Source organism: Oncorhynchus gorbuscha, linkage group LG04 (assembly GCF_021184085.1).
Source record: "Oncorhynchus gorbuscha isolate QuinsamMale2020 ecotype Even-year linkage group LG04, OgorEven_v1.0, whole genome shotgun sequence".
NCBI lineage: Eukaryota > Metazoa > Chordata > Actinopteri > Salmoniformes > Salmonidae > Oncorhynchus > Oncorhynchus gorbuscha.
In genome coordinates this window covers 45,356,505-45,381,505 of record NC_060176.1, presented here as the reverse complement: position 1 = coordinate 45,381,505, position 25,001 = coordinate 45,356,505, and the positions used below count along the sequence as shown (strand labels likewise).

At 42.0% G+C, this 25,001-nt stretch overlaps 1 protein-coding gene across 2 annotated transcripts in view; it reads right to left on the bottom strand.

The window, feature by feature from the left end:
- The window catches only part of loxl2b (lysyl oxidase-like 2b), a 76,290-nt gene that overhangs the window by 29,257 nt on the left and 22,032 nt on the right, over positions 1-25,001 (bottom strand). For both annotated transcript variants that reach the window (XM_046346905.1, XM_046346906.1), the window contains exon 4: positions 16,169-16,380. In XM_046346905.1, the coding sequence (XP_046202861.1) occupies positions 16,169-16,380 (212 nt within the window). The remainder of the gene's footprint in view (positions 1-16,168; positions 16,381-25,001) is intronic.

Here is a 25,001-nt window from a genome sequence, read left to right as displayed (position 1 = left end):
TTGCACCAATCCCCATGTAATTCAGGTGAAATACTGTGAAATCTCCCCCCCAATGAATTTAATTTATCCATTCATGAATGTATTATGATTATGGTAGCATTTACTTTTTTTTACAGTACAATACAGTCAATTCTACTGCATTGTACTGTATGTCATTATACAGTACTCACTTTGATACTGTATTTAGATTACAGGAACTCCTTTAGGGTGTACCTTTCATCAGCTTTAAAGTTTGCAGGTTCTATCATCTATTTTGAAAGATGCATTTTTTAAATGAAACATACCACGGCACGGATGACATGCATCTGGAAGATGTGTACTCAACCCTTATGACCTCCAAATGATTTGGAATATGCTACGTTAAACTAGAGGGCATACAGAGGCATTTGAGCAGAGGCAAAGCTTGGATTATGAAATAACTGTAGACATTGGCTGTGTGCCGCCGCCTAGACCAAATGCCAGACTATAAAAACAATCTGCATGTTTCATGGGTTTAAACCAGGTGCAGGCCGGGAGAGATGGAAAGTAGGGAGCTGCTGTGCTGTGTTTACCTAAGAGGAAACTTCTCTCCTTCTCTACCCCTACCGAGACAGTATATTCAAGGTTGCTTCAGATCTAGAGGCGAGAGCTAAGGTTTGAGTGATTAATAACCGCTGGCTATTCCTCTGCAGGTTTCCACGTGTATGTAAGAGTTAGATCTTTCCCCAGCCCTGTCAGTACCCCATTACGACTACTTTAAGGAATGCACTGATCCGGTATACACAGTATATATACAAAGGGGGGGAAGGTTACTTACAGTTTTTCTCAATTGCATACAAGCAATTTTCTATAGCAGAACACCTATGATCAAATACATTTACAGAATTTCAGAAATGTTCTTGCTTTAGTACCTGACTTGCATATCTTAGGTGCTCTAAGGTCAGGTTGTAAGGCAAGAAAATGACTTTAAATACAAATGTCATCTAGGCAATGGTTGATGATTTTTATGATTTCTTTTTACAATATTGCAGACATTCAGAGATGTAGAGAATGAAGTTGCGTTACTTCTAAGTCATCATCTTCGACATTGTGACCCTCCATTATGGAGGTTTGCTTTGGTGTGGATTGAGGCCTATGCACTCATATTAGTTGCGTTCCTCACATCCTCCATTGTATTCATCTTTCCTTATTACTATTGTGATGACGCTGATAAATTAATCCTTCACAGAATGTGATTTTTTTTTAAATGATTTTTAAAATCAGAAATAATATTTGATTTAATGTGTATGAAATTGTTTGGTGAAGTATGCATAAAAGGAGAGTACTTGCCCATAATTCAGCACCTTTGGATAGTTGTTTTTCCAATTTTTATCATCATGATTTAGTGACTGCAACGAAAATGTATTGATCTACTGAGAGTTTTTAGAGACAGACAATCTTACTGTTTTGTCTGCTAGGACTCAAGAGATAAGTATCGTTGCATGAATCATTTTGAAGGCAGACATGCTCTTTTGATGAATGTACACTATCTGCAATTTTGACTGTATAATATCATTTTGATGAATGTATTTCTGTTTTGAGAAGGCAACATCATTTTGAAAAAGCATTTCATGTTTTGCCAAAGGCCAGAAATGTCTGTGCCGTGCAGACTCTGTTTTGAAAATCGACAACATTGTTTAAAATATTTTTTGAATTATTGAGAAAAACTGTCAATTCTAAGAGATTGTGTGATGTGAAGCAGAATTACAGGATTTTTTTGTATTATTGCTCTGTATTAACCCCCTAGAGTTGATGTCCGCGCCTCGCGGAAATATAATTAGCATTAAAAAAAAAATCCCATCAAAATCCATCTTGTTTAAGCTCGAGATATATGTTTTTTTGCTTGGGCTACGTCTCAATCCGCCAGGTCAGAGTGAGTAGGGATGACCTGTGATGTTCTCTTGATAAGTGTGTGAATTGGACCAATTTCCTGTCGAAATGTAACAAGCACTTTTTCGTGTCAGGGAAAATGTATGGAGTATAAAGTACATTATTTTCTTTAGGAATGTAGTGAAGTAAAAGTAAAGTTGGCAAAAATATAAATAGCAAAGTAAAGTACAGATACCACAAAAAAACCACTTAAGTAGTACTTTAAAGTATTTTTACTTAAGTACTTTACACCACTGATTAAGGCAAATATGTTCTCTATCCGATAAAGTGGAGCACCAATAATAAAAAAAATGTATCCACAGCGAGAGGGTAAGAAGGTTAACGTTCTGGTGAGTTGTACGTTTGGTGAATAATGGCCTAAAGTGTCAGTAGCATATTTGGGTGTGAAAGAACATTTACATTTACATTTAAGTCATTTAGCAGACGCTCTTATCCAGAGCGACTTACAAATTGGTGCATTCACCTTATGACATCCAGTGGAACAACCACTTTACAATAGTGCATCTAAATATTTTAAGGGGGGAGGGGGTGAGAAGGATTACTTTATCCTATCCTAGGTATTCCTTAAAGAGGTGGGGTTTCAGGTGTCTCCGGAAGGTGGTGATTGACTCCGCTGTCCTGGCGTCATGAGGGAGTTTGTTCCACCATTGGGGAGCCAGAGCAGCGAACAGTTTTGACTGAGCTGAGCGGGAACTGTACTTCCTCAGTGGTAGGGAGGCGAGCAGGCCAGAGGTGGATGAACGCAGTGCCCTTATTTGGGTGTAGGGCCTGATCAGAGCCTGGAGGTACTGAGGTGCCGTTCCCCTCACAGCTCCGTAGGCAAGCACCATGGTCTTGTAGCGGATGCGAGCTTCAACTGGAAGCCAGTGGAGAGAGCGGAGGAGCGGGGTGACGTGAGAGAACTTGGGAAGGTTGAACACTAGACGGGCTGCGGCGTTCTAGATGAGTTGTAGGGGTTTAATGGCACAGGCAGGGAGCCCAGCCAACAGCGAGTTGCAGTAATCCAGACGGGAGATGACAAGTGCCTGGATTAGGACCTGCGCCGCTTCCTGTGTGAGGCAGGGTCGTACTCTGCGGATGTTGTAGAGCATGAACCTACAGGAACGGGCCACCGCCTTGATGTTAGTTGAGAACGACAGTTTGTTGTCCAGGATCACGCCAAGGTTCTTAGCGCTCTGGGAGGAGGACACAATGGAGTTGTCAACCGTGATGGCGAGATCATGGAACGGGCAGTCCTTCCCGGGAGGAAGAGCAGCTCCGTCTTGCCGAAGTTCAGCTTGAGGTGGTGATCCGTCATCCACACTGATATGTCTGCCAGAAATGCAGAGATGCGATTCGCCACCTGGTCATCAGAAGGGGAAAGGAGAAGATTAATTGTGTGTCGTCTGCATAGCAATGATAGGAGAGACCATGTGAGGTTATGACAGAGCCAAGTGACTTGGTGTATAGCGAGAATAGGAGAGGGCCTAGAACAGAGCCCTGGGGGACACCAGTGGTGAGAGCGCGTGGTGAGGAGACAGATTCTCGCCACGCCACCTGGTAGGAGCGACCTGTCAGGTAGGACGCAATCCAAGCGTGGGCCGCGCCGGAGATGCCCAACTCGGAGAGGGTGGAGAGGAGGATCTGATGGTTCACAGTATCGAAGGCAGCCGATAGGTCTAGAAGGATGAGAGCAGAGGAGAGAGAGTTAGCTTTAGCGGTGCGGAGCGCCTCCGTGATACAGAGAAGAGCAGTCTCAGTTGAATGACTAGTCTTGAAACCTGACTGATTTGGATCAAGAAGGTCATTCTGAGAGAGATAGCGGGAGAGCTGACCAAGGACGGCACGTTCAAGAGTTTTGGAGAGAAAAGAAAGAAGGGATACTGGTCTGTAGTTGTTGACATCGGAGGGATCGAGTGTAGGTTTTTTCAGAAGGGGTGCAACTCTCGCTCTCTTGAAGACGGAAGGGACGTAGCCAGCGGTCAGGGATAAGTTGATGAGCGAGGTGAGGTAAGGGAGAAGGTCTCCGGAAATGGTCTGGAGAAGAGAGGAGGGGATAGGGTCGAGCGGGCAGGTTGTTGGGCGGCCGGCCGTCACAAGACGCGAGATTTCATCTGGAGAGAGAGGGAGAAAGAGGTCAGAGCACAGGGTAGGGCAGTGTGAGCAGAACCAGCGGTGTTGTTTGACTTAGCAAACGAGGATCGGATGTCGTCGATCTTCTTTTCAAAATGGTTGACGAAGTCATCTGCAGAGAGGGAGGAGGGGGAGGGGGAGGAGGATTCAGGAGGGAGGAGAATGTGGCAAAGAGCTTCCTAGGGTTAGAGGCAGATGCTTGGAATTTAGAGTGGTAGAAAGTGGCTTTAGCAGCAGAGACAGAGGAGGAAAATGTAGAGAGGAGGGAGTGAAAGGATGCCAGGTCCGCAGGGAGGCGAGTTTTCCTCCATTTCCGCTCGGCCTTCCGGAGCCCTGTTCTGTGAGCTCGCATTGAGTCGTCAAGCCACGGAGCGGGAGGGGAGGACCGAGCCGGCCTGGAAGATAGGGGATATAGAGAGTCAAAGGATGCAGAAAGGGAGGAGAGGAGGGTTGAGGAGGCAGAATCAGGAGATAGGTTGGAGAAGGTTTGAGCAGAGGGAAGAGATGATAGGATGGAAGAGGAGAGAGTAGCGGGGGAGAGAGAGCGAAGGTTGGGACGGCGCGATACCATCCGAGTAGGGGCAGTGTGGGAAGTGTTGGATGAGAGCGAGAGGGAAAAGGATACAAGGTAGTGGTCGGAGACTTGGAGGGGAGTTGCAATGAGGTTAGTGGAAGAACAGCATCTAGTAAAGATGAGGTCGAGCGTATTGCCTGCCTTGTGAGTAGGGGGGGAAGGTGAGAGGGTGAGGTCAAAAGAGGAGAGGAGTGGAAAGAAGGAGGCAGAGAGGAATGGGTCAAAGGTAGACGTGGGGAGGTTAAAGTCGCCCAGAACTGTGAGAGGTGAGCCGTCCTCAGGAAAGGAGCTTATCAAGGCATCAAGCTCATTGATGAACTCTCCGAGGGGACCTGGAGGGCGATAAATGATAAGGATGTTAAGCTTGAAAGGGCTGGTAACTGTGACAGCATGAAATTCAAAGGAGGCGATAGACAGATGGGTAAGGGGAGAAAGAGAGAATGACCACATGGGAGAGATAAGGATCCCTATGCCACCATCCCGCTGACCAGAAGCTCTCGGGGTGTGCGAGAACACGTGGGCGGACGAAGAGAGAGCAGTATAAAAAGAAAGTAAAGTAAAGATAGTAAAGAAAACATAGGTTCATAATTTCCACAATGAGATAAATCTTATTTAATTGTTATTTGTTTTGTTATTTTTTGTTGGGGGGCTTACAGGTGCATTATCCATTTCAAATTACAGTATATGTTTATAAAACATGTACTGTACCCATAATCTGCCCTAGCAACTAGGGTTGCTGGTCAGTCACCCATCACCATCGGCAAGGGTACGGATTCCATATTTGGACCATTGGGGGCGATGCAAAAGGCCACCCTCCAGATCGCAAGGGGTTATTGTGAAAGGAGTATGGGGCATCAAATTTAAATTGTGTGCGCAATAGTAGGACAAAAGCATAGTTTACATTGTTTAAGTGATATATCAGTGAAGACCACCTCTTCCAGGGCAATAGGAGACGCCATATCTTTCTATACTCAGCCAGGGGACTGAAGAATCATGTCTAAACCAATTTAGGATGGGATGAAATGCTAGTGCCTGAAAATACCATTTAAAATTTGATATGGATAGTCCCATGTCTTTTCCCATCTACAAGTTTGTTAATTTTATCCTTGTCATATAAATTTTGTAACAAGGGAAGCATTGAACTACAGAAATTCAAAAAAATGCAAAATTAGTGCTGTACTTACATCCCTTCCCAATGAACCTTTGTGAACGTCTGTATTAATCATTTGAAGTAACAGTGGAACTCAACAGACCTCAGGAGGAATACCGTCACAACCAGGTGATTTGCCTTTATTCATGATACCTAATTCCCTTTTGAGCTCATGTTTTTTGACATTTGCGTTTCTGAAACCTATTTTCACTTTGTCACTATGGGGTATTGTGTGTAGATTTATGAGGGCTGTAACGTAACAAAATGAAGAAAAAGTAAAGGGAACTGAATACTTTCCTAATGCACTGTACCTGGCCACCGCGGGGGAAATGTCACCATATGCGCAGCTATGAGCCTCAAATGGGGTCATCCACCGCCATGCCACTCTTGGACTATAGAACACTGCCCATCTCCTTAATTTCCTGAACACCTTACAGTACATGTCAAGCTTTTTCACCCAGAGCAGAGAGTGCCAGGTGAGCAGCAAATGTATGTTCTAATTTGGGCCAACACACGTTTCCATCGGGCTACTCAGGTCAGCAACTGCTTCCATGACTATCCCAGGTTTACAATTCTTTATCTCCCACCATATTGCCAATTCTCAACCCCATTGAGGAGTTGTTTTCAGCCTGGCGTGGAAGGTGTATGGTCGCAAACCCCATGAAGGTATGGCCCTTCTCCAGGCAATGGAGGAGGCCTGTGGTGACATTCCAGCAGAGTCCTGTCATGGGTGGATGCGTCATGCCAGAAGATATTTCCCCCACTGTCTGGCTATGGAGAATATCACGTGTGATGTTGATGGATATCTGTGGCGGGACCAAACAACAGTATTTGTTTCTTGCCTTATGATTGTGATTTTACTGTATTTTGACAGTTTCTTTATCTATTCCATACAATTGATCTAACATACAGTACAGTAGTACAAATAGGACTATTTTTCTTCCTTTGCATATGCAAAATATATTTACTGTATGTTTGCATATTTAATGTATGTGTGCTTATGTAGCCGATGTGAAATTGCTAGCTAGTTAGCGGTGGTGCGCGCTTGTGGCGTTTCAATCGGTGACGTCACTTGCTCTGAGACCTTGAAGTAGTGGTTCCCCTTGCTCTGCAAGGGCTGCGGCTTTTGTGGAGCGATGGGTAACGATGCTTCGAGGGTGACTGTTGACGTGTGCAGAGCGTCCCTGGTTCGCGCCCAGGTCGGGGCGAGGGGACGGGCGTAAAGTCTATACTGTTACACTTACAGTATGCTGTTTGTCATGTATTGATTCATGTTGAAATATAAAACTTGCATTGGTGTTCCTTTCTTGTTTGAGTACATGCAAACAATATACAGTGTGACAACAAAATCTTGGTCTTCACACTGAAATAAGCTCTGATAGTAGGGTTTTGAATATGTCACATCGGTTGTCACTAAGTTAGATACATTTGATGTGTGTGTATGCAGAGTTTCATTTTGAAGATAATAGCTAGTGTTACCATTCTTTTTTATCTAAAATGTAATTGTTATTTTTAGTGTTGGTAAGCCCATGGGTATAAAATAAAAAGCATGACCCACAGGGAAACCCACTCATTGGCCGCTTCCCACCCAGAAGAACCTCTCTACAAATCATCCCCCCCCCCCTTAACCAGCCCCCCTCCGTCCCGGTTCCCCCAATCTGCACTATAATTACGGGGTTGCAGCATAGCGGCAAGTGGCAGCCTTACATATGAAATCTCTTAATCAGCATATTTTTGGTCTTAAGGAAATTAACAAAAAAAATAATACAGTAAAACAAAATAAGTAACCAATTCAGACCATTACAGTTAAGTTGGCAGAATCGACGAGAAAGGGTAATGTAGAAGAAAAAAACGAAAATGAAAACAAAAAGAAGAAATTAACTATATGATTCTAGGCTATTTTGGTCATGGTAAAAATAGCCATGTGTTTTTTTCTCAGTAGTGCAAAAATGATGATCTTTTTCTTAGCTGATACATATCAAACTGGAATAACTCAAATAAAATCAAAGTTTATTTGTCACATGACAGAATACAACGGGGTGTGGACCATAAAGCGAAATGCTTACTTATAAGCTCTTCCTCAACAATGCAGAGTTCAATATCAGAGGTACCAAATAGAAATAGGATCTTTAAAAAAACATGGAAACAACACTAGATCAGATAAAAATAAAAGCACATGAGAAATAAAACATACAAAAATGTAAGCTATATACTGTACAAGGCCAATGTGCAGGGATATGGTGTAAGTTGAGGTAATATACCCATACATGTAGGCAGGGGTAAAAAGTGACTAGGCAGCCAGATAAGTAATAATAAATAGTAGCAGCATAGAGGCGCTATAGGAGGAGCTATAGGAGGACGGGCTCAATGTAATGGCTGGAATGGAATTTATGGAACGGAGTCAAACATCTGGTTTCCATATGTTTGATGTGTTTGATACCATTCCATTTATTACATTACAGCCATTATAATGAGCCCTTCCTCCTATAATGAGCCCACACCAGCATCCTCTAAGGTGTGTGTAAGTGTGTGAGCGCTATGTGTGCGTGTGTGTGTGTGTGTGCGCATGCGTGTGTGTGAGAGAGAGTGACAGTGTGTGTGGATAGAGACCTGAGAGTGTGCATAAAGTCAGTGCAGATTGAGTAAATGCAGCTAGACGATGGATGGGGGATGAGCAGCCATTGGTTAGCTATTCAGCAGTCTAATGTCTTGAAGATAGAAGCTGTCTGTGACCTTGTTGGTCCGAGACCTGATGCTCCTGTACCTTTTTCTAGATGGTACTGGAGACAACAGTATATTACTGGGTTGGCTGAAGTCTTTGACAATTTTCCGGGTCTTCCTCATACACTGCCTGATATAAATGTCCTGGATGGCAGGGAGCTTAGCCCTAGTGATGTACTGGGCCGTCCGCACCACCCTCTGTAGGGCCTTGCAGTTGAGGGAGATGCTGGAAGCATTTTCCGACCTCCTCCCTGTAGAATGCATCATTGCTGTCAGTGATCAGGCCTACTAACGTTGTGTAGTCAGCAAACTTGATGATGGTGTTGGAGTCGTGCGTGGCCATGTAGTAGTGTGTGAACAGGGAGTACAGAAAGGAACTAAGCACATCCCCTTGGGGGGCCTGCGTGTTGAGGATCAGTGCGTGTTGCTTATCCTCACCACCTGGGGTTGACCCATCAGGAAGTCCAGGATCCTGTTGCAGAGCGAGGTGTTCAGCCCCAGGGTACCAACAAAGATGGTTTATCATGAAGATGCCTAGAAACTGCTTCTCCAGTAGAAATCCATGATCACACTTGTAGGCGATGTCCTGGCGATGTTAGCTAGCTAAGCTCATGCGCAGAAACACGGTCATGTGGAACGGTCGTGTCGCACTGTAGTCAAAGATTAATGTTGTAGGTTACACTGGCAAGTATAAGAATACTTGCCACGGCATATTATTGAACTACACAGCGGATTGTTTCACATGGGGGAGATGTGAGAAGCTAAAAGGTTAGCTTGCTTGCTGTTTTTAGCCAGCTAGCCAGCAAGCTACTAGCGGAGTAGCCTACAGCCAACTGGCAGGCACAAAATGAGGTAAAGTAAAAACAAATCTAAACTTTCATTACATCCCACTGGCCACAAACTGGTTGAATCAACGTTGTTTCAACATATTTTGTCAACATATTGTCATGTGGAAAATACCTTGGATTTGAAAAAAGTAATCAAAGTGGTTTTGAGGGTAAAATTTCAATCAAAGGATTATGTCATCATGGTAACCACATTTCAACATAGACAAACTTTGTACAAAATATGTTTAATTTGTACCTTTAAAGATGCAATATATAACTTTTTAGAAGCGTTAGATCTGTTCTATGGGCGCTATTTTTATGTTCCTTGTTCTTAGTTTTTGTTGTTGTTACGTCTTATACTTCCTGTTTTGTAAACCAGCTTCAATACCAGCTTCAGTACAATATTTTTGGTTATGGAAAATATATTTCACAGTGGTTAAGATGGTACAATGATTATCTACACTATACTTCCTTGTTTTGTCACATAAACTACTAGAATTGCAGCAACCAGGAAATGGCGGAGCAATTTCAGCATAGTACATCTTTAAAACAACGTCAGATCTTCAATGTTATATCCACAATTAGAAAAAAAAGCAGTCTGGGCAGCATCTCCTACTGGAGCATTGATCTATCTACAGCTACACTTTGGTCTCCCATCCAGGGTTTACACCAAGCCCAGCTTAGCGATGATCTTTGTCAGTAACTATTACCAATGTGCGATCGTGAAATTGATTGTTAACCTTTCTAGCGCAGGCGTTTCGCTAGCGGAACCCCTCGACAACATTCCACTGAAAAGGCAGCGTGCAAAATTCAAAAATATCTTTTAGAAATTTATAACTTTTACACATTAACAAGTCCAAAACAGCAAATGAAAGATAAACTTCTTGTTAATCTACCCACCATGTCCGATTTAAAAAAGGCTTTACAGCGAAAGCACAACATATGATTATGTTAGGTCAGACCCAAGTCACAAAAACACACAGCCATTTTTCCAGCCAAAGATAGGAGTCACAAAAAGCAGAATATAGATTAAATTAATCACTAACCTTTGATGATCTTCATCAGATGACACTCATAGGACATCATGTTACTCAATGTTTTGTTCGATAATGTGCATATTTATTTCCAAAAATCTCAGTTTACATTGGCGCGTTACGTTCAGTAATGTTATGATTCCAAAACATCTGGTGATTTTGCAAATAGCCACATCAAATCCCAGAAATACTCATAATAAACATTGATAAAAGATACAAGTGTTATTCACAGAATTAATGATAGACTTCTCCTTAATGCAACTGCTGTGTCAGATTTCAATTTTTTTTACGGAAAAAGCATAATCTGAGTACGGAGCTCAGAGCCCAATCCAGCCAAAGAAATATCCGCCATGTTGGAGTCAACAGAAGTTAGAAATAACATAATAAATATTAACTTACGTTTGATGATCTTCATCAGAATGCACTCCCAGGAATCCCAGTTTGACAATAAATAACTGATTTGTTCCATAAAGTCCATCATTTATGTCCAAATAGCCACTTGTTGTTAGCGTATTAAACCCAGTGATCCATCTTCAGGAGGCGCAAGCACTACGTCCAGACAAAAACTAGAAAAGTTCCATTACAGGTCGTAGAAACATCTCTAACGATGCATGGAATCAATCTTTAGGATGTTTGTAACATAAAACTTCAATAATGTTCCAACCGGAGAATTCCATTGTCTGTAGAAAAGCACTGGAACGGGAGCTAACTCTGTCGGGACCGTGCGTCACGAGCCTGAGACACTCTGCCAGACCACTGACTCATTCAGCTCCCATTCCCCCCTCCTTTATAGCAGAAACCTGAAACAAGTTTCTAAAGATGGTTGACATCTAGTGGAAGCCTTAGGAAGTGCAACTTGCCCCCATAGACACTGTGTATTTGGTAGGCCAAGCCTTGAAAAACTACAAACCTCAGATTTTCCACTTCCTGGTTGGGTTTTCTCAGGTTTTTGCCTGCCATATGAGTTATGTTATACTCACAGACATCATTCAAACAGTTTTAGAAACTTCAGAGTGTTTTCTATCCAATACTACTAATGGTATGCATATATTAGCCTCTGGGACTGAGTAGAAGGCAGTTTACTCTGGGCACACATTTCATCCAAAGTGAAAATGCTGCCCCCTATCCCAAACAGGTTTAAAAACAAAATAGATTCACAATGTAAGTTACTCCAAATGGTAGGTTTAACAGAGGAAATTAAATGTGACCATCCTTTATCAATAATGTGTTATCAATTATGCTATTTAGGCCTATATATCATTTGTAAAGTCATCAACAGCTATTGTTTAATTTCAACCCAGAATTCAGCAAAAAATAGAATTGGCCTAGGGTTTCAAGCTCTGGTTGATTTCAAATGTAATGATATTTAGTAGTGAATTGTGTTTGGTTGTCAATGAAACCAAATATCAACATTTGAAGAAGATGTATATTCTGCTTCGATAGGTTTAACTCCAGTTTGTCTACAAAATAATTTATATGTTGGATTCACGTCTCCATCTCAACCAAAAATCTAAATTAAAGAATAGGACTAAATCAAATAAAACTTTATGTAATGTGCATTTAAAGTTTGATTTGATTTTGTCCTATTCTTTATCACTATATCACTTCTGAAACACAATAAATAGCCTATTAACTAACTTGTCTGCAAGGTAACAAATTATATATTGGGAGTCACCTCTCAAACTCAACCAAAAATAAAAGTTAAAGAATGGGATTAAACCAGTGGCTCAGATGGAACTATAAAGCAGTAGATACATCTCCTTTAAATGTTGATATTTAGTTGTGTTTTTAACAAACACAATTGAATATTACTTTTGTAATACAGTAAATAACCTAAAGTTAAGGCTATTTTATAAACTAATGTAACATTCAACCTGAAAATGAGTAACACTTCAATGGACACATTTTGAGGTTACTGTAACTATACATTTCATCTTGTGTAATCATATGAAGCTGCATTTTCAAGATAGCAAGCATAGGTCGATTCTGTGTAGAATCTCAAACAGTGTTGATCACTTGCACAATATCATTTTTATATAATATCAACTGCAATACAAGTCATTTGGTTCTGCTATTATATGAAGCACACTGATAACACATGAATCTAAATCCAAGATGGCGTAGCAGTCAGACGTATTTGTCTTTGTCCTGTCATGTCCCTTGTATATATCTTTTTATATCTTTTCCTTCGAATATCTTTTAAAAATATTTTCCTAAACCTCAACTTCTAAATACTCTCCTGCAACCCACCTCACCCAATGTGGCGTGGATCTGTTTTTTTTCTAAAGTATTTCTATTTACTTCGGATCTGGAATCCCTCAACTGAAGCTAGCCAGCTAACTAGCTACCAGCTATCAGTCAGCAAACCACTGCTAGCGGTTATCAGCTAACCTTTAGCATGGAAAGCTCTCGACTTTGGTGCTTGCTCTCGAAAATGTTCAGAGCATAATGGACCTATTGTTTTTGCTCCATATCCCCGGATCTCTGAACATTTTCATCTGGATCTTAGCAACTAGCTAACCGCAATCCCGGGTGACTACTCCTGGCTAGCGTTTCCATCACAGAGCAAGCACCAATTAGCCTGAAGCTAGCCCGGCTAGGGCTCCTGGGCTACCACTGAAGCCCATTCCCGGGCTACGATATCCAGATCCCTTATACTGCTGGTACGGGGCACGGAACCCCACCGATCCACTACGACTGGAATACCAATATAATCTGCCCGAGGATTCCAACAGGCCCATTCTGCTAACCGCGGCCTGCTAGCTACCTAGAGCTACTTGGAACCCTACTAATTCACGACTGGTCTATCGACGTCACCGCACGAAGAGGCAAAAACAGACATACAGTGGGGCAAAAAAGTATTTAGTCAGCCACCAATTGTGCAAGTTCTCCCACTTAAAAAGATGAGAGAGGCCTGTAAATTTTCATCATAGGTACACTTCAACTATGACAGACAAAAAGTGAGAAAAAATCCAGAAAAATCCACATTGTAGGATTTTTTATGAATTTATTTGCAAATTATGGTGGAAAATAAGTATTTGGTCAATAACAAAAGTTTATCTCAATACTTGTTATATACCCTTTGTTGGCAATGACAGAGGTCAAACGTTTTCTGTAAGTCTTCACCAGGTTTTCACACACTGTTGCTGGTATTTTGGCCCATTCCTCCATGCAGATCTCCTCTAGAGCAGTGATGTTTTGGGGCTGTTGCTGGGCAACACGGACTTTCAACTCCCTCCAAAGATGTTCTATGGGGTTGAGATCTGGAGACTGGCTAGGCCACTCCAGGACCTTTTAAATGCTTCTTACGAAGCCACTCCTTCGTTGCCCGGGCAGTGTGTTTGGGATCATTGTCATGCTGAAAGACCCAGCCACCTTTCATCTACAATGCCCTTGCTGATGGAGGGAGGTTTTCACTCAAAATCTCACGATACATGGCCCCATTCATTCTTTCATTTAAATGGATCAGTCGTCCTGGTCCCTTTGCAGAAAAACAGCCCCACAGCATGATGTTTCCACCCCCATGCTTCACAGTAGGTATGGTGTTCATTGGATGCAAATCAGCATTCTTTGTCCTCCAAACACGATGAGTTGAGTGTTTACTCCCTTATCTTACCTCATTTGCACTCACGGTATACAGTGGGGAGAACAAGTACTTGATACACTGCCGATTTTGCAGGTTTTCCTATTTACAAAGCATGTAGAGGTCTGAAAGCATAGTGATAATACAATGGAAATGGCTGTCTTTTTGATTGTGTGAATATAGGCTGTAATCTCATTGTTTAAAATCTCAACCAAATATTACTCAATTGTTCACCTTGAAATTACGTGATTTGCAGCTATTATTCAAATGTGCAGTTGGTTTAAGATAACAGTGGTGATGATGTTTTCAACGTGATTTTTCTTTGTTTTTATCATCTGCTATCGCCCACAAGTGAATCTTGCTATTTTTGACAGTCTAGGATTGCGCACACCAGCGAGGTACACTACATATACAAAAGTATGTGGACACGCCTTCACATTAGTGAATTGGATATTTCAGCCACACCCGTTGCTGACAGGTGTATAAAATTAAGCACACTGCCATGCAATCTCCATAGACAAACATTGGCAGTAGAATGGCTTTACTGAAGAGCTCAGTGACTTTCAATGCGGCACTGTCATAGGATGTCAGTTTGTCAAAAAAAGTCAGTTCGTCAAATCTCTGCCCTGCTAGAGCTGCCCAGTCCACTGTAAGTGCTGTTATTGTAAAGTGGAAATATCTAGGAGCAACAACGGATCAGCCGCGAAGTAGTAGGCCACACAAGCACACTGAGCTGGACCACCGAGTGCTGAAGCACGTAGCGCATAAAAATCCTCTCACACTCACTACCGAGTTACAAACTGCCTCTGGAAGCAATGTCAGCACAATAACTGTTCGTCAGGAGATTCGTGAAATGGGTTTCCATGGCCGAGCAGCCTCACATAAGCCTAAGATTACCATGCGCAATGCCAAGCGTCGGCTGGAGTGGTGTAACGCTCACCTCCATTGGACTCTAGAGCAGTGGAAATGTGTTGTCTGTAGTGATGAATCACACTTCACCATCTGGCAGTCCGATAGACGAATCTGGGTTTGGCGGATGCCAGGACAACACTACTTTCCCCAATGCATTGTGCCAACTGTAAAGTTTGGTGGAGGAATAATGGTCTGGGACTGTTTTTCATGGTTCAGGCTAGGCCCCTTAGTTCTAGTGAAGGGAAATCTTAACACTACAGCATACAATGAATTCTAGATGATTCTATGCTTCCAACTTTGTGGCAATAGTTTGGGGAAAACCCTTTCCTGTTTCAACATGACAATGCTCCTGTGCACAAAGTCAGGTCCATACAGAAATGGTTTGTCGAGATCGGTGTGGAAGAACTTGACTGGCCTGCACAGAGCCCTGACCTCAACTCCATCGAACACCTTTGGGATGAATTGGAATGCAGACTGGGAGCCAGGCCTAATCGCCCATAATCAGTGTCTGACCTCATTAATGCTCTTGTGGCTGAATGGAAGCAAGTCCCCGCAGAAATGTTCCAACATCTGGTGGAAAGCCTTCTCAGAAGAGTGGAGGCTGTTATAGCAGCAAAGGGGGGACTTACTCCATATTAATGCCCATGATTTTTGAATGAGATGGTTGATGAGCAGGTGTCCATATACTTTTTGGTCATGTAGTAGTGTATCATGTTACAAAAAGGTGCGCGTTGCCTCAAAATATTCGATTCCACCCAAGCGCACGCACACGTGCTAAATAACGGAGTGAAGTGTGTGGAGAGCTTAAGAGTCAAGGTTTCTATGTCGTGTACCAATAATTAATCTTGACTAACATGAGGTATGGGTCTTTTACTGCTTTGTTGCACTGGGCCTAGGAGAGTAAGTGTAAATTATACATTGACCGCCCCAGCCTTAATACATACATGTCTGAAGATGAATAAAGGCCTGTGCTTGATCAAAACAAGGTCTCTCAAGTTGACATAATAAGCATTTTGCAAGAAAAACATACAGTATGTACAGTAGCGTCCTGTCCAGGGGATGTACTTGTACATAAGGCGGCCTCACGCTACAGAAACAGGAGATGGGCCACTCTGGCTCGGACAAGGCATGCTTACTTATAAGTACAGTTGTCCTGCTCCATAACACTCCAATATAATGGACACTGCTGCTGCCACGCCCCATCCATAGAGACGAATACAGTATTAATCTCTACACTCCCATCCCTTTAGTCAAGGACAGGAAGAAACAGAGGGAGCTCATTGTGGCCTTAAGTCCCCAAAGGGGACAAAGAGGATTCAGTTAAGGAAAGTCCTGGCTCTCACTCACTTGTAGACTCTGGCGTTGTACTTCCTCTCTGCGGGGAAACCGAACATGCCACAGATGACTCTGCTGTTGTGCTTGGTCCACTCCACATCACAGATCTGCTTCCACTTTCCCCCGTCCTTCACCTCCACGTAGCCCTCAGTCACTGGGATGCGCTTGCGGTATGACGACAGAATGGCCCGGATACGCACGTCCTCCACCTGAATGTTTAAACTCTGTGAACAAAAACGTGCATATTTGAGTGTCAGCTAATACAATATCTCTGCTATGGCTTTCAGTGATTGAATGAGCAAGGTATTGAGCATATCAGATACGTTAATAGGTGGTAGGGTTCATTTCACATTCACAGACCAAGAGGCATCTGTATTGTAAAAGTGTAAGTCATTATAAATTATAGGTCTCTTCCCCTGTGGTCCTCTATGGCCCTCTCTTACTCTATGGTCTTTTCCTTATCATCTTCAAAATAACCACTCCACATGTGAGTACATTTGGCCGTTTTCCCTTGTTACATAATCGTATACCGAAGGCATCGACCCGCCCCCCGACACTCTAATTGCATTCCCTCGTAAAACCTCTACAGTATACCCAAACCTTTTTACAATCCCATCACCTAATTAATGACAGCTCAGACCCAGCTGTAACTGCAACTGCTTGGCAACAAAGAAATCAAAGGAGTGAACATGGCAACTCATACAACACTTTCTATCACATTTTAAAGGGTGTCACTGGAACGATGCTGGTAGGTGACGAAAGCTCAGTCTGGGGTCAAAACGTTGGCCTATTAAACACTTCCGTAGCATTTTACCAGTGTGCAGATTCATGTTTTGTTCTAGATAGAGAAAAACACCCACAAAGCAGTATGATTGTTTGTAAAAAATCAATGGCAACTCTCCACCAAAGATCTTCCATTTACTGTAATATTACAAGAAATAAGATTTTAATATTGTTCCACTTATTGAACCATCTGTGGTGAGAGTGACATGCTGACTTGCCTGAGGTGTTTCTCTCTTCTCCTGCAAGCATTACCAGATCAATACTGTATCATTTCAAAGGCAGCATATATCTGTCTACATGTCTGTCTGTGTCAAAAAGTAACTTGGAGACCTTCCTCTGTGATGCCTGTTGGGGGGTTTGAATAAACAGCCTCTCTTCCAAAGCCCCAACCCACATTCCTGCGCTATGTGACTGTGTAGGCCATGGGCAACAGAGGAGAGGAGAGAAGTACTGTCTGATGGATATTTGTCTTTTCTTAGCGGATAGGCTGAGAAAAGTCTGGCTGAGACACAAATCAAACCCAGGTCCTGTCCTCTCAGACCTAAAGCCACTGGCTTGTGTCTCAAATGGAACCCTATTCCCAATGTAGTGTACTACTTTTGACCAGGGCCCATAGGGCCAGTTACATCTCTATGGAAAGTTTTTCCTGAAATGTCATCGACATCATTCCACAGAAATGTTCAGATGCCACCAAACCACAGAGAAACTGAAAAAGATCAGTCTACTCTTTCCTCGACTGTTTTTTTCCATAGACGACCACATTAACTCCAACAGTCCCACCATAGTCCTGGTGTGTTTAGGACTTCTAACCCCTTTAAAACATTGTGTGTTTAAGCTTCAGACTTTTGGGTTGTATCATTGGATTTGTCTATTTTCAATTTCATCTGCAACCATTGATACAGTACCAACCATTAGTCTGTTTTATTAATGGGGGCTGAGCTAAAGCGATGTTTGTGAGACAAGGGTGGATCCTGAAGGGGCCCGGGGCCAGGACTTTTTACAAAAACCTCTGTAGAATGTTTTGAGCTACAAACTATTTTACTATCTATGAAACTCTAAGACTCTCATGAACACACAGGTAACATGTTTTGCTCTACGATGCTCAAAAAGGTTCACAATAATTGCTAAACGGTAAGGGGTTCTTCTACATAGAAGATCATAGGAAATCCCAGGACAGTTTCGAGTTTCATGTTTTATTAGTTGTATGTACAGGATACACATGGTATAACACCGTCCAACGAAATGGTTACTTACAGGTCCTTTCTCAACAATTCTACAACAATAAGAAATAAGAAAACATAATAATAGGAGCATAAAGTAAATGGCTCAGTAGAATACAATACATATTTAAGCATAGAGTGCATTTGGAAAGTATTCTGACTCCTTGACTTTTTCCACATTTTGTTATGTTACAGCCTTATTCTAAAATGGACTACATAGATATTTTTCCATCATCAATCTACACACGATACCCCATATTAATACATGTTTGCAAATGTATTAAACATAAAAAACTGAAATATCACATTTACATAAGTATTTAGACCCTTTACTCAGTACTTTGTTGAAGCCCGTTTGGCAGCGATTACAGCCTGGAGTCTTCTTGGGTATGACGCTAGAAGCTTAGCACAACTGTACGTTGCTGCACAGCAACGAGAGCCCACACCTCAACCCCATCAAACACCTTTGGGATGAATTGGAATGCCTATTGCGAGGCAGGCCTAATCGCTTAACATCAGTGCCTGACCTCACTAATGCTAGTGGCTGAATGGAAGCAAGTCCCTGCAGAAATGTTCCAACATCTAGTGGAAAGCCTTCCCAGAAGATTGGAAGCTGTTATAGCAGCAAAGGGGGACCAACTCCATATTAATACCCATGATTTTGGAATGAGATGTTCGACGAGCAGGTGTCCACAAACTTTCATTCGTAGGCTAGGTTGTAGCAGCCTCATGGTGGGTATAGCGAAAGGTTGAGTATCTAAACCTATCAATGTTAATATAAAAGCCATGCTCATAAAAAAAATGTCCTCCCTAATCTTAAACAGCACCCGACCGCCACTGTAGTGTCTATAATACTGTAATAAGCTCACATCGTTGCTGTCACAAAGTTGTCACTGACTACGTGGAGATTAATTTCCCACTGAGCAAACTATTTCTGTACTTACATCATTCATATAAATTCATTTGATCAGGTTCTTGCTTTTTTAATTCACATTTGTCAATAAAACAAATGAATGCAACTCTTTATCTCAAATTGTTTCACATTCTACTTGTAGCCATGGTTGTCCTGAAAAGAACATGTTAAAATACTTCATTGTAAGGTTACATATAAGGACTGGACATGCATATAAAAGAAAGTCAGATAAATGAAAAGCCGATATTTGCTGGGATCTCGGCAGTGATTGGATTAACCAGTGAGTGGAGCGAAGAGATGCAGCATGCTGAGGATGTCAAACTATCTGGGGGGTTCCAACCCTGTGACATGACGACATGATAATTGAGGAAACTGTGGTGATCGTGACCTTGTCTGTTTTAGATTATCCCTGGTTAAAAGCAACCAAGGTTGCCTCCCAAATGGCCCACTATTTCCCCATGTAGTGCAGTTGCTTTCAACCAGGGCCCATAGTGACTTTCAAGCAGGATTCTCGCAGATAACAGACTTATCACCTCCTCCAGAACTTTACATTAATAGTGAACAGGTATAGTACTTAACGATCATAAAATGACCTGACTCCAAAACATATTACAGAGATGAATACACAGACCGAAGATACAACTGCTCTGACAGGCATGATAGAATAAAAATACAATTCCCTCCCAACAGCCAAGACAAACACTATCACTGGCTAATAACGCTAACATACAGGATTTACCTATATGGATGAAGCAGTCTCTCAAGCTGTACTTAAACCTAACAGTCTTACATAGAAGCCAGTCATCAAAATATTATTCTGAATACCCCTCCTCTTTCATGTGTTTTGCTGTGAAAGAAAGGAGTGAACTTGTTTCACTAACTGAAACTCACATGGCAACCCAACCTCCACCTTCCCTCCTTGCTATTGGGTACCCAATGCCTTTAATGATTGACTTCCTGTTTAGAGTTCAAGACTGCACTTTCCTCTGTGCCTCATTCAAATGTCTAGAAAATAAATGCCTGTTGATTGCAGCGGTGGTGTGGTAGAAAAGCACAGCAGAAAAACAGCAGCCTGTGCGATACTTCGAACATATGTGGCTTGTTTCTATGTTTCCAGAAATTGGCAGCAGGGGAGGGGGAGGGTGCAGCAGATGGAAAAGCCACTAGTGGGATACGTCTTTGTGAGGAGGTAGAGAAAGGACCAAAGGAGAGGAAGCTAGTGGCCCCTCTCTCTGGCTGTCTCATTGTTGCTATCATCCAGAATCAATTAGTTCATCTATGATGTCTATATACAGTGGCTTGTGAAAGTCTTCACCCCCCTTCACATTTGTCCTATGTTGTTGCCTTACAACCTGGAATTCAAATTGATTTTTTTTTCGGGGGGGGGGGGATTGTATCATTTACACAACATGCCTACCACTTTGAAGATGCAAAATATGTTTTATTTGAAAACAAACAAGAAATAAGACAAAAATATATAAAACTTGAGCGTGCATAACTATTCAGCCCCCAAAGCCAATACTTTGTAGATCTCTGGAGGACTGAAACAGGTTTCCCTCAAGCATTTCTGTGCATGTAGCCATCTATCATTCATTCAATTCTGACCAGTTTCCCAGGCCCTGCCGATGAAAAACATGGTGTTCTCTGGGTGATGAGAGGTGTTGGGTTTGCGCCAGACATAACGTTTTCCTTGATGGCCAAAAAGCTAAATTTTTGTCTCATGTGACCAGAGTATCTACTTCCATATGTTTGGGGAGTCTCCCACATGCCTTTTGGTGAACACCAAATGTATTTGCTTATTTTGTTCTTTAAGCAATAGCTTTTTTCTGGCCACTCTTCCGTAGAATTCAGTTCTGTGCAGTGTACAACTTAGTGGTCCTATGGACAGATACCCCAATCTCCGCTGTGGTGCTTTGCCACTTCTTCAGGGTTATCTTTGGTCTCTTGGTTGCCTCTCTGATAAATGCTCTCCTTGCCTGGTCTGTGAGTTTTGGTGGGTGGGCCTCTCTTGGAAAGTTTGTTGTGGTGCCATATTCTTTACATTTTATAATAATGGATTTAATGGTGCTCTGTGGGATGTTCAAACTTTCTGGTAATTTTTTATAACCCAACCCTGATCTGTACTTCTCCACAACTTTGTCCCTGACCTGTTTGGAGAGCTCCTTGGTCTTCATGGTGCCGCTTGCTTGGTGGTGCCGCTTGCTTAGTGGTGTTGCCGACTCTGGGGCCTTTCAGAACAGGTGCATATATACTGAGATCATGTGACAGATCATCTGACACTTAGATTGCACACAGGTGGACTTTTTTAAAACTAATTATGTGACTTCTGAAGGTAATTGGTTGCACCAGATCTTATTTAGGGTCTTCATAGCAAAGGGGGTGAATACATTTGCACACACCAATTTTCCATTTTAAATAATTTTTTTAAACAAGTTATTTTTTAAATTTCACTTCACCAATTTGGACTATTTTGTGTATGCACATTACATGAAATCCCCCCAAAAACATTTAAATTGCAGGTTGTAATGCTACAAAATAGAAAAAATGCCAAGGGGGATAAATACTTTTGCAAGGCACTGTAGCAACATAATGACAATTAATTATAATGTAAATGAGAAAAGAATGGCTCATCAACTTTTAGTTTGTCAATCAAATATCATCTTTCAGGAAAGCTCATTGAGCTGTGATTCTCTTTCGCTACTGACTGCTCCATGATATCAATGCAGTGCATTTGTAGGCCTACCATTGGTAGTTGAAGAGAATATGTCAATCAACTAAACAAGTTCAATGAGGTCCCTTGGAATGAGACCAGACTGAGTGTGTCATTCTAACCCTTCAGGCTTGGATTTGAACAGAATGTAACTGCCATGAGTTGAGTCTTTCAACTCATTTTCTGGTGTCAGAATGATTTAGAGCTATCTTACGCATTGACCACAGGACAGAAGAATCAGCCAACCCACTCTGCACACACTGGTTGAATCAACGTTGTTTCCACGTCACTTCAATGAAATTACATTGAACTAACGTGGAATAGACATTGAATTGACATCTGTGCCCAGTGAGAAGCTCCAACCGGAGAGCAATAATATCCCCACAAGGGCTAACACTGACAATTGCAGTATTTGTGAGGGTTTATTATGTAGGCTACAACAGTCCATTCCCGGAATCATACACTAGAAAGTGAGCCTGGGGCATTAGTTCTGAAATGACACATCCACAATGATGTCCGTTGCCCTTGAGAAATGAACTGAAATATGCATTTCAAATGCAACTGAAACCAATAAGACATGCCAATGAAACATGAGGGAAAACGAACGCAAACATTCAGATTCAAGTGTCACTTGCACTCACAGTACTGCGGCGCAATTTCTCTTTATGGCAAGGATGTCCGTTTGGAGCAATTAGACAATGGTGTGACTTAGTGTGTAATCTTCAATTATCCTACTTCTCATCATCTCAGGCCAGACTGTAACCTCAAGCATCCACCAAAACACAGTGCTAATGCCAGCAAAAACAATGGCAATGGAGCCTGCAGCACATGGTTCCAATAGAGACCCTGAACTCCATTGACTTCTTACAGAAATCACAAAATATCCTTGTGAAACGGGGTTACATAGACATTCCCAAGTGAGAGAACAAATCATTTCTCTAGAACATCACAACAGTATTGAGCTAAAGTGACTTCCTGGGATCAAGTTTTCCCCTCCCTGGGCTTACTGCATCTGTTTCAAGATCACATGTGCTGTGCTGACCAGAGCAGCACTGTTGGGTGCTGATTATTCTGTGAGCCACAACACAAATAGATGATTTGTTCTTTCCAGAAACAGTGTTTATGATGTGGCAGTGCAGGCAATTTACCTCACGTCTCTGTTTCACTTGTTCATGCTCCTTAGCAAACATTAAAAGAGCCTTTGTTGACAAAGTGGAAACCGATGTTACAAATCCTGAAAAACTACAGTTTGACTTATTTGGCGAAAGATATAAGGCAATTATTATTTGTAGTTGAATCTGAGATAAATCATAGATAAACTACTTCAATTGGAAGAAAATGTCCTTAACTATTACTGTGTGGCATTTATAAATTAGACACAGAAGTTCATGGTTTGTGCCACACTGGCACAAACTCACACATTGACTGTAAAAACGAATCTTGATTTCCACAGCTATGAGTTGTAAGAGACAAAGGGCTACATTTAAGACTGTGTATTTCAGAGGATCAACTAAACATCCTATTCAGTTTAATTGTATTGTGGGAATGCAGTGCACTGGGGTGTAGACTTTTCATTGTTGTTACGTGGCCAGAGAGCTACCCATCAGTTATGTGAGAAGTTAATTCAGTTGTTCAATTTCAAATGTCAAATTACTTTTTTCAACCCCACATTAGTCAAGTTCATGGTGCCATTCCTATTAGGCTTGACATTACACTTTACAGAACCCTACTATGATGACAAGGCCAGATGTTTACAGGGGAAAAAGTGGATGGTTTGACCTTAAGCCTGAGGGGAAAAACTGAGGTAAGGAAGACGGAAACTATTGCTTTGGGAGAAACAGAGACTTTGTATACACTGTGCGTGAGAGAAGAAAGAAAGACACAGACAGACAGACAGACAGACAGACAGACAGACAGACAGACAGACAGACAGACAGACAGACAGACAGACAGACAGACAGACAGACAGACAGACAGACAGACAGACAGACAGACAGACAGACAGACAGACAGACAGACAGACAGACAGACAGACAGACAGACAGACAGACAGACAGACAGACAGACAGACAGACAGACAGACAGACAGACAGACAGACAGACAGACAGACAGACAGACAGACAGACAGACAGACAGACAGACAGACAGACAGACAGACAGACAGACAGACAGACAGACAGACAGACAGACAGACAGACAGACAGACAGACAGACAGACAGACAGACAGACAGACAGACAGAGATAAATAATATAGCATTCAACCCCAATTAACATTAGGACAGATTTGACCTGTCTGCCACAGTAGCCCTGCCTCCACCTAGCATCCCAGCTTCCCAGCCCCAGCTCATGTCACAGCATGGTAGGAGATTCCTCCAAACCAAAGGAGCAAAAACAAATGGAAGTAAATACATTGAAGTAGAACAAGGTTGTTTCAAGGCATGTTACCACATAAATCATCTAACTACAACAAAAATACTCCTTTATGAACCACCATCACACCTTACTTTACTATATATTACTTCCTTCAATAAACCTCAATCAACCACCTCTCCGGGGGATGTTTCAATAGCTGACGTTCAATTGAGCCCACAAATTTGAACAACCAAGAATAAACTTCTTTCAGACTGTATTCATTCTAGCTTCTAGTAGCCCACAGTACCCTGTTTGTTCCATGTCGGATGCAGAGTGCAGGCAATGAATGCATCTCAAATGTTTCCTAAATTGCTAATGTAACAGAACACATTGGTGTGTACATAAAGTCTGCATTGATAAATGCAGCCCAATGGTAAGCCAGCTAGGAAATGTACATAGCCAAGAATGACCTTTCGTAAACATAGAGGAATGTTCAATGTTAAATCTGGTTGGAGCAGAATGTAGTTCATGTGCTTGATCACAGGTCAGACATCCTCACAAACACAAACTTCACCTCTAAATCATCTACAGTAAAAGCTGAACGGCAGTGAGAGGATACATTCCTAAGGATTATGGAGTAGGACAGGAGTTGTTATGGCACTAATCTTTATATACTGTCCCCAAAGTATATATCTGTGACTATAGCTGAAGGAAATGGTGTATGATAAATGGAAAAGAAACAGAAAATGAATTCCTATTTATTAAGTCTTAACGGAAAGCAAACAGTGACTTCTCAGAGGAGCACTGGATCAAATCAAATGTTATTTGTCACAAGCTTCTTTGTCTTGCAGAGAGGTTGTTGTCC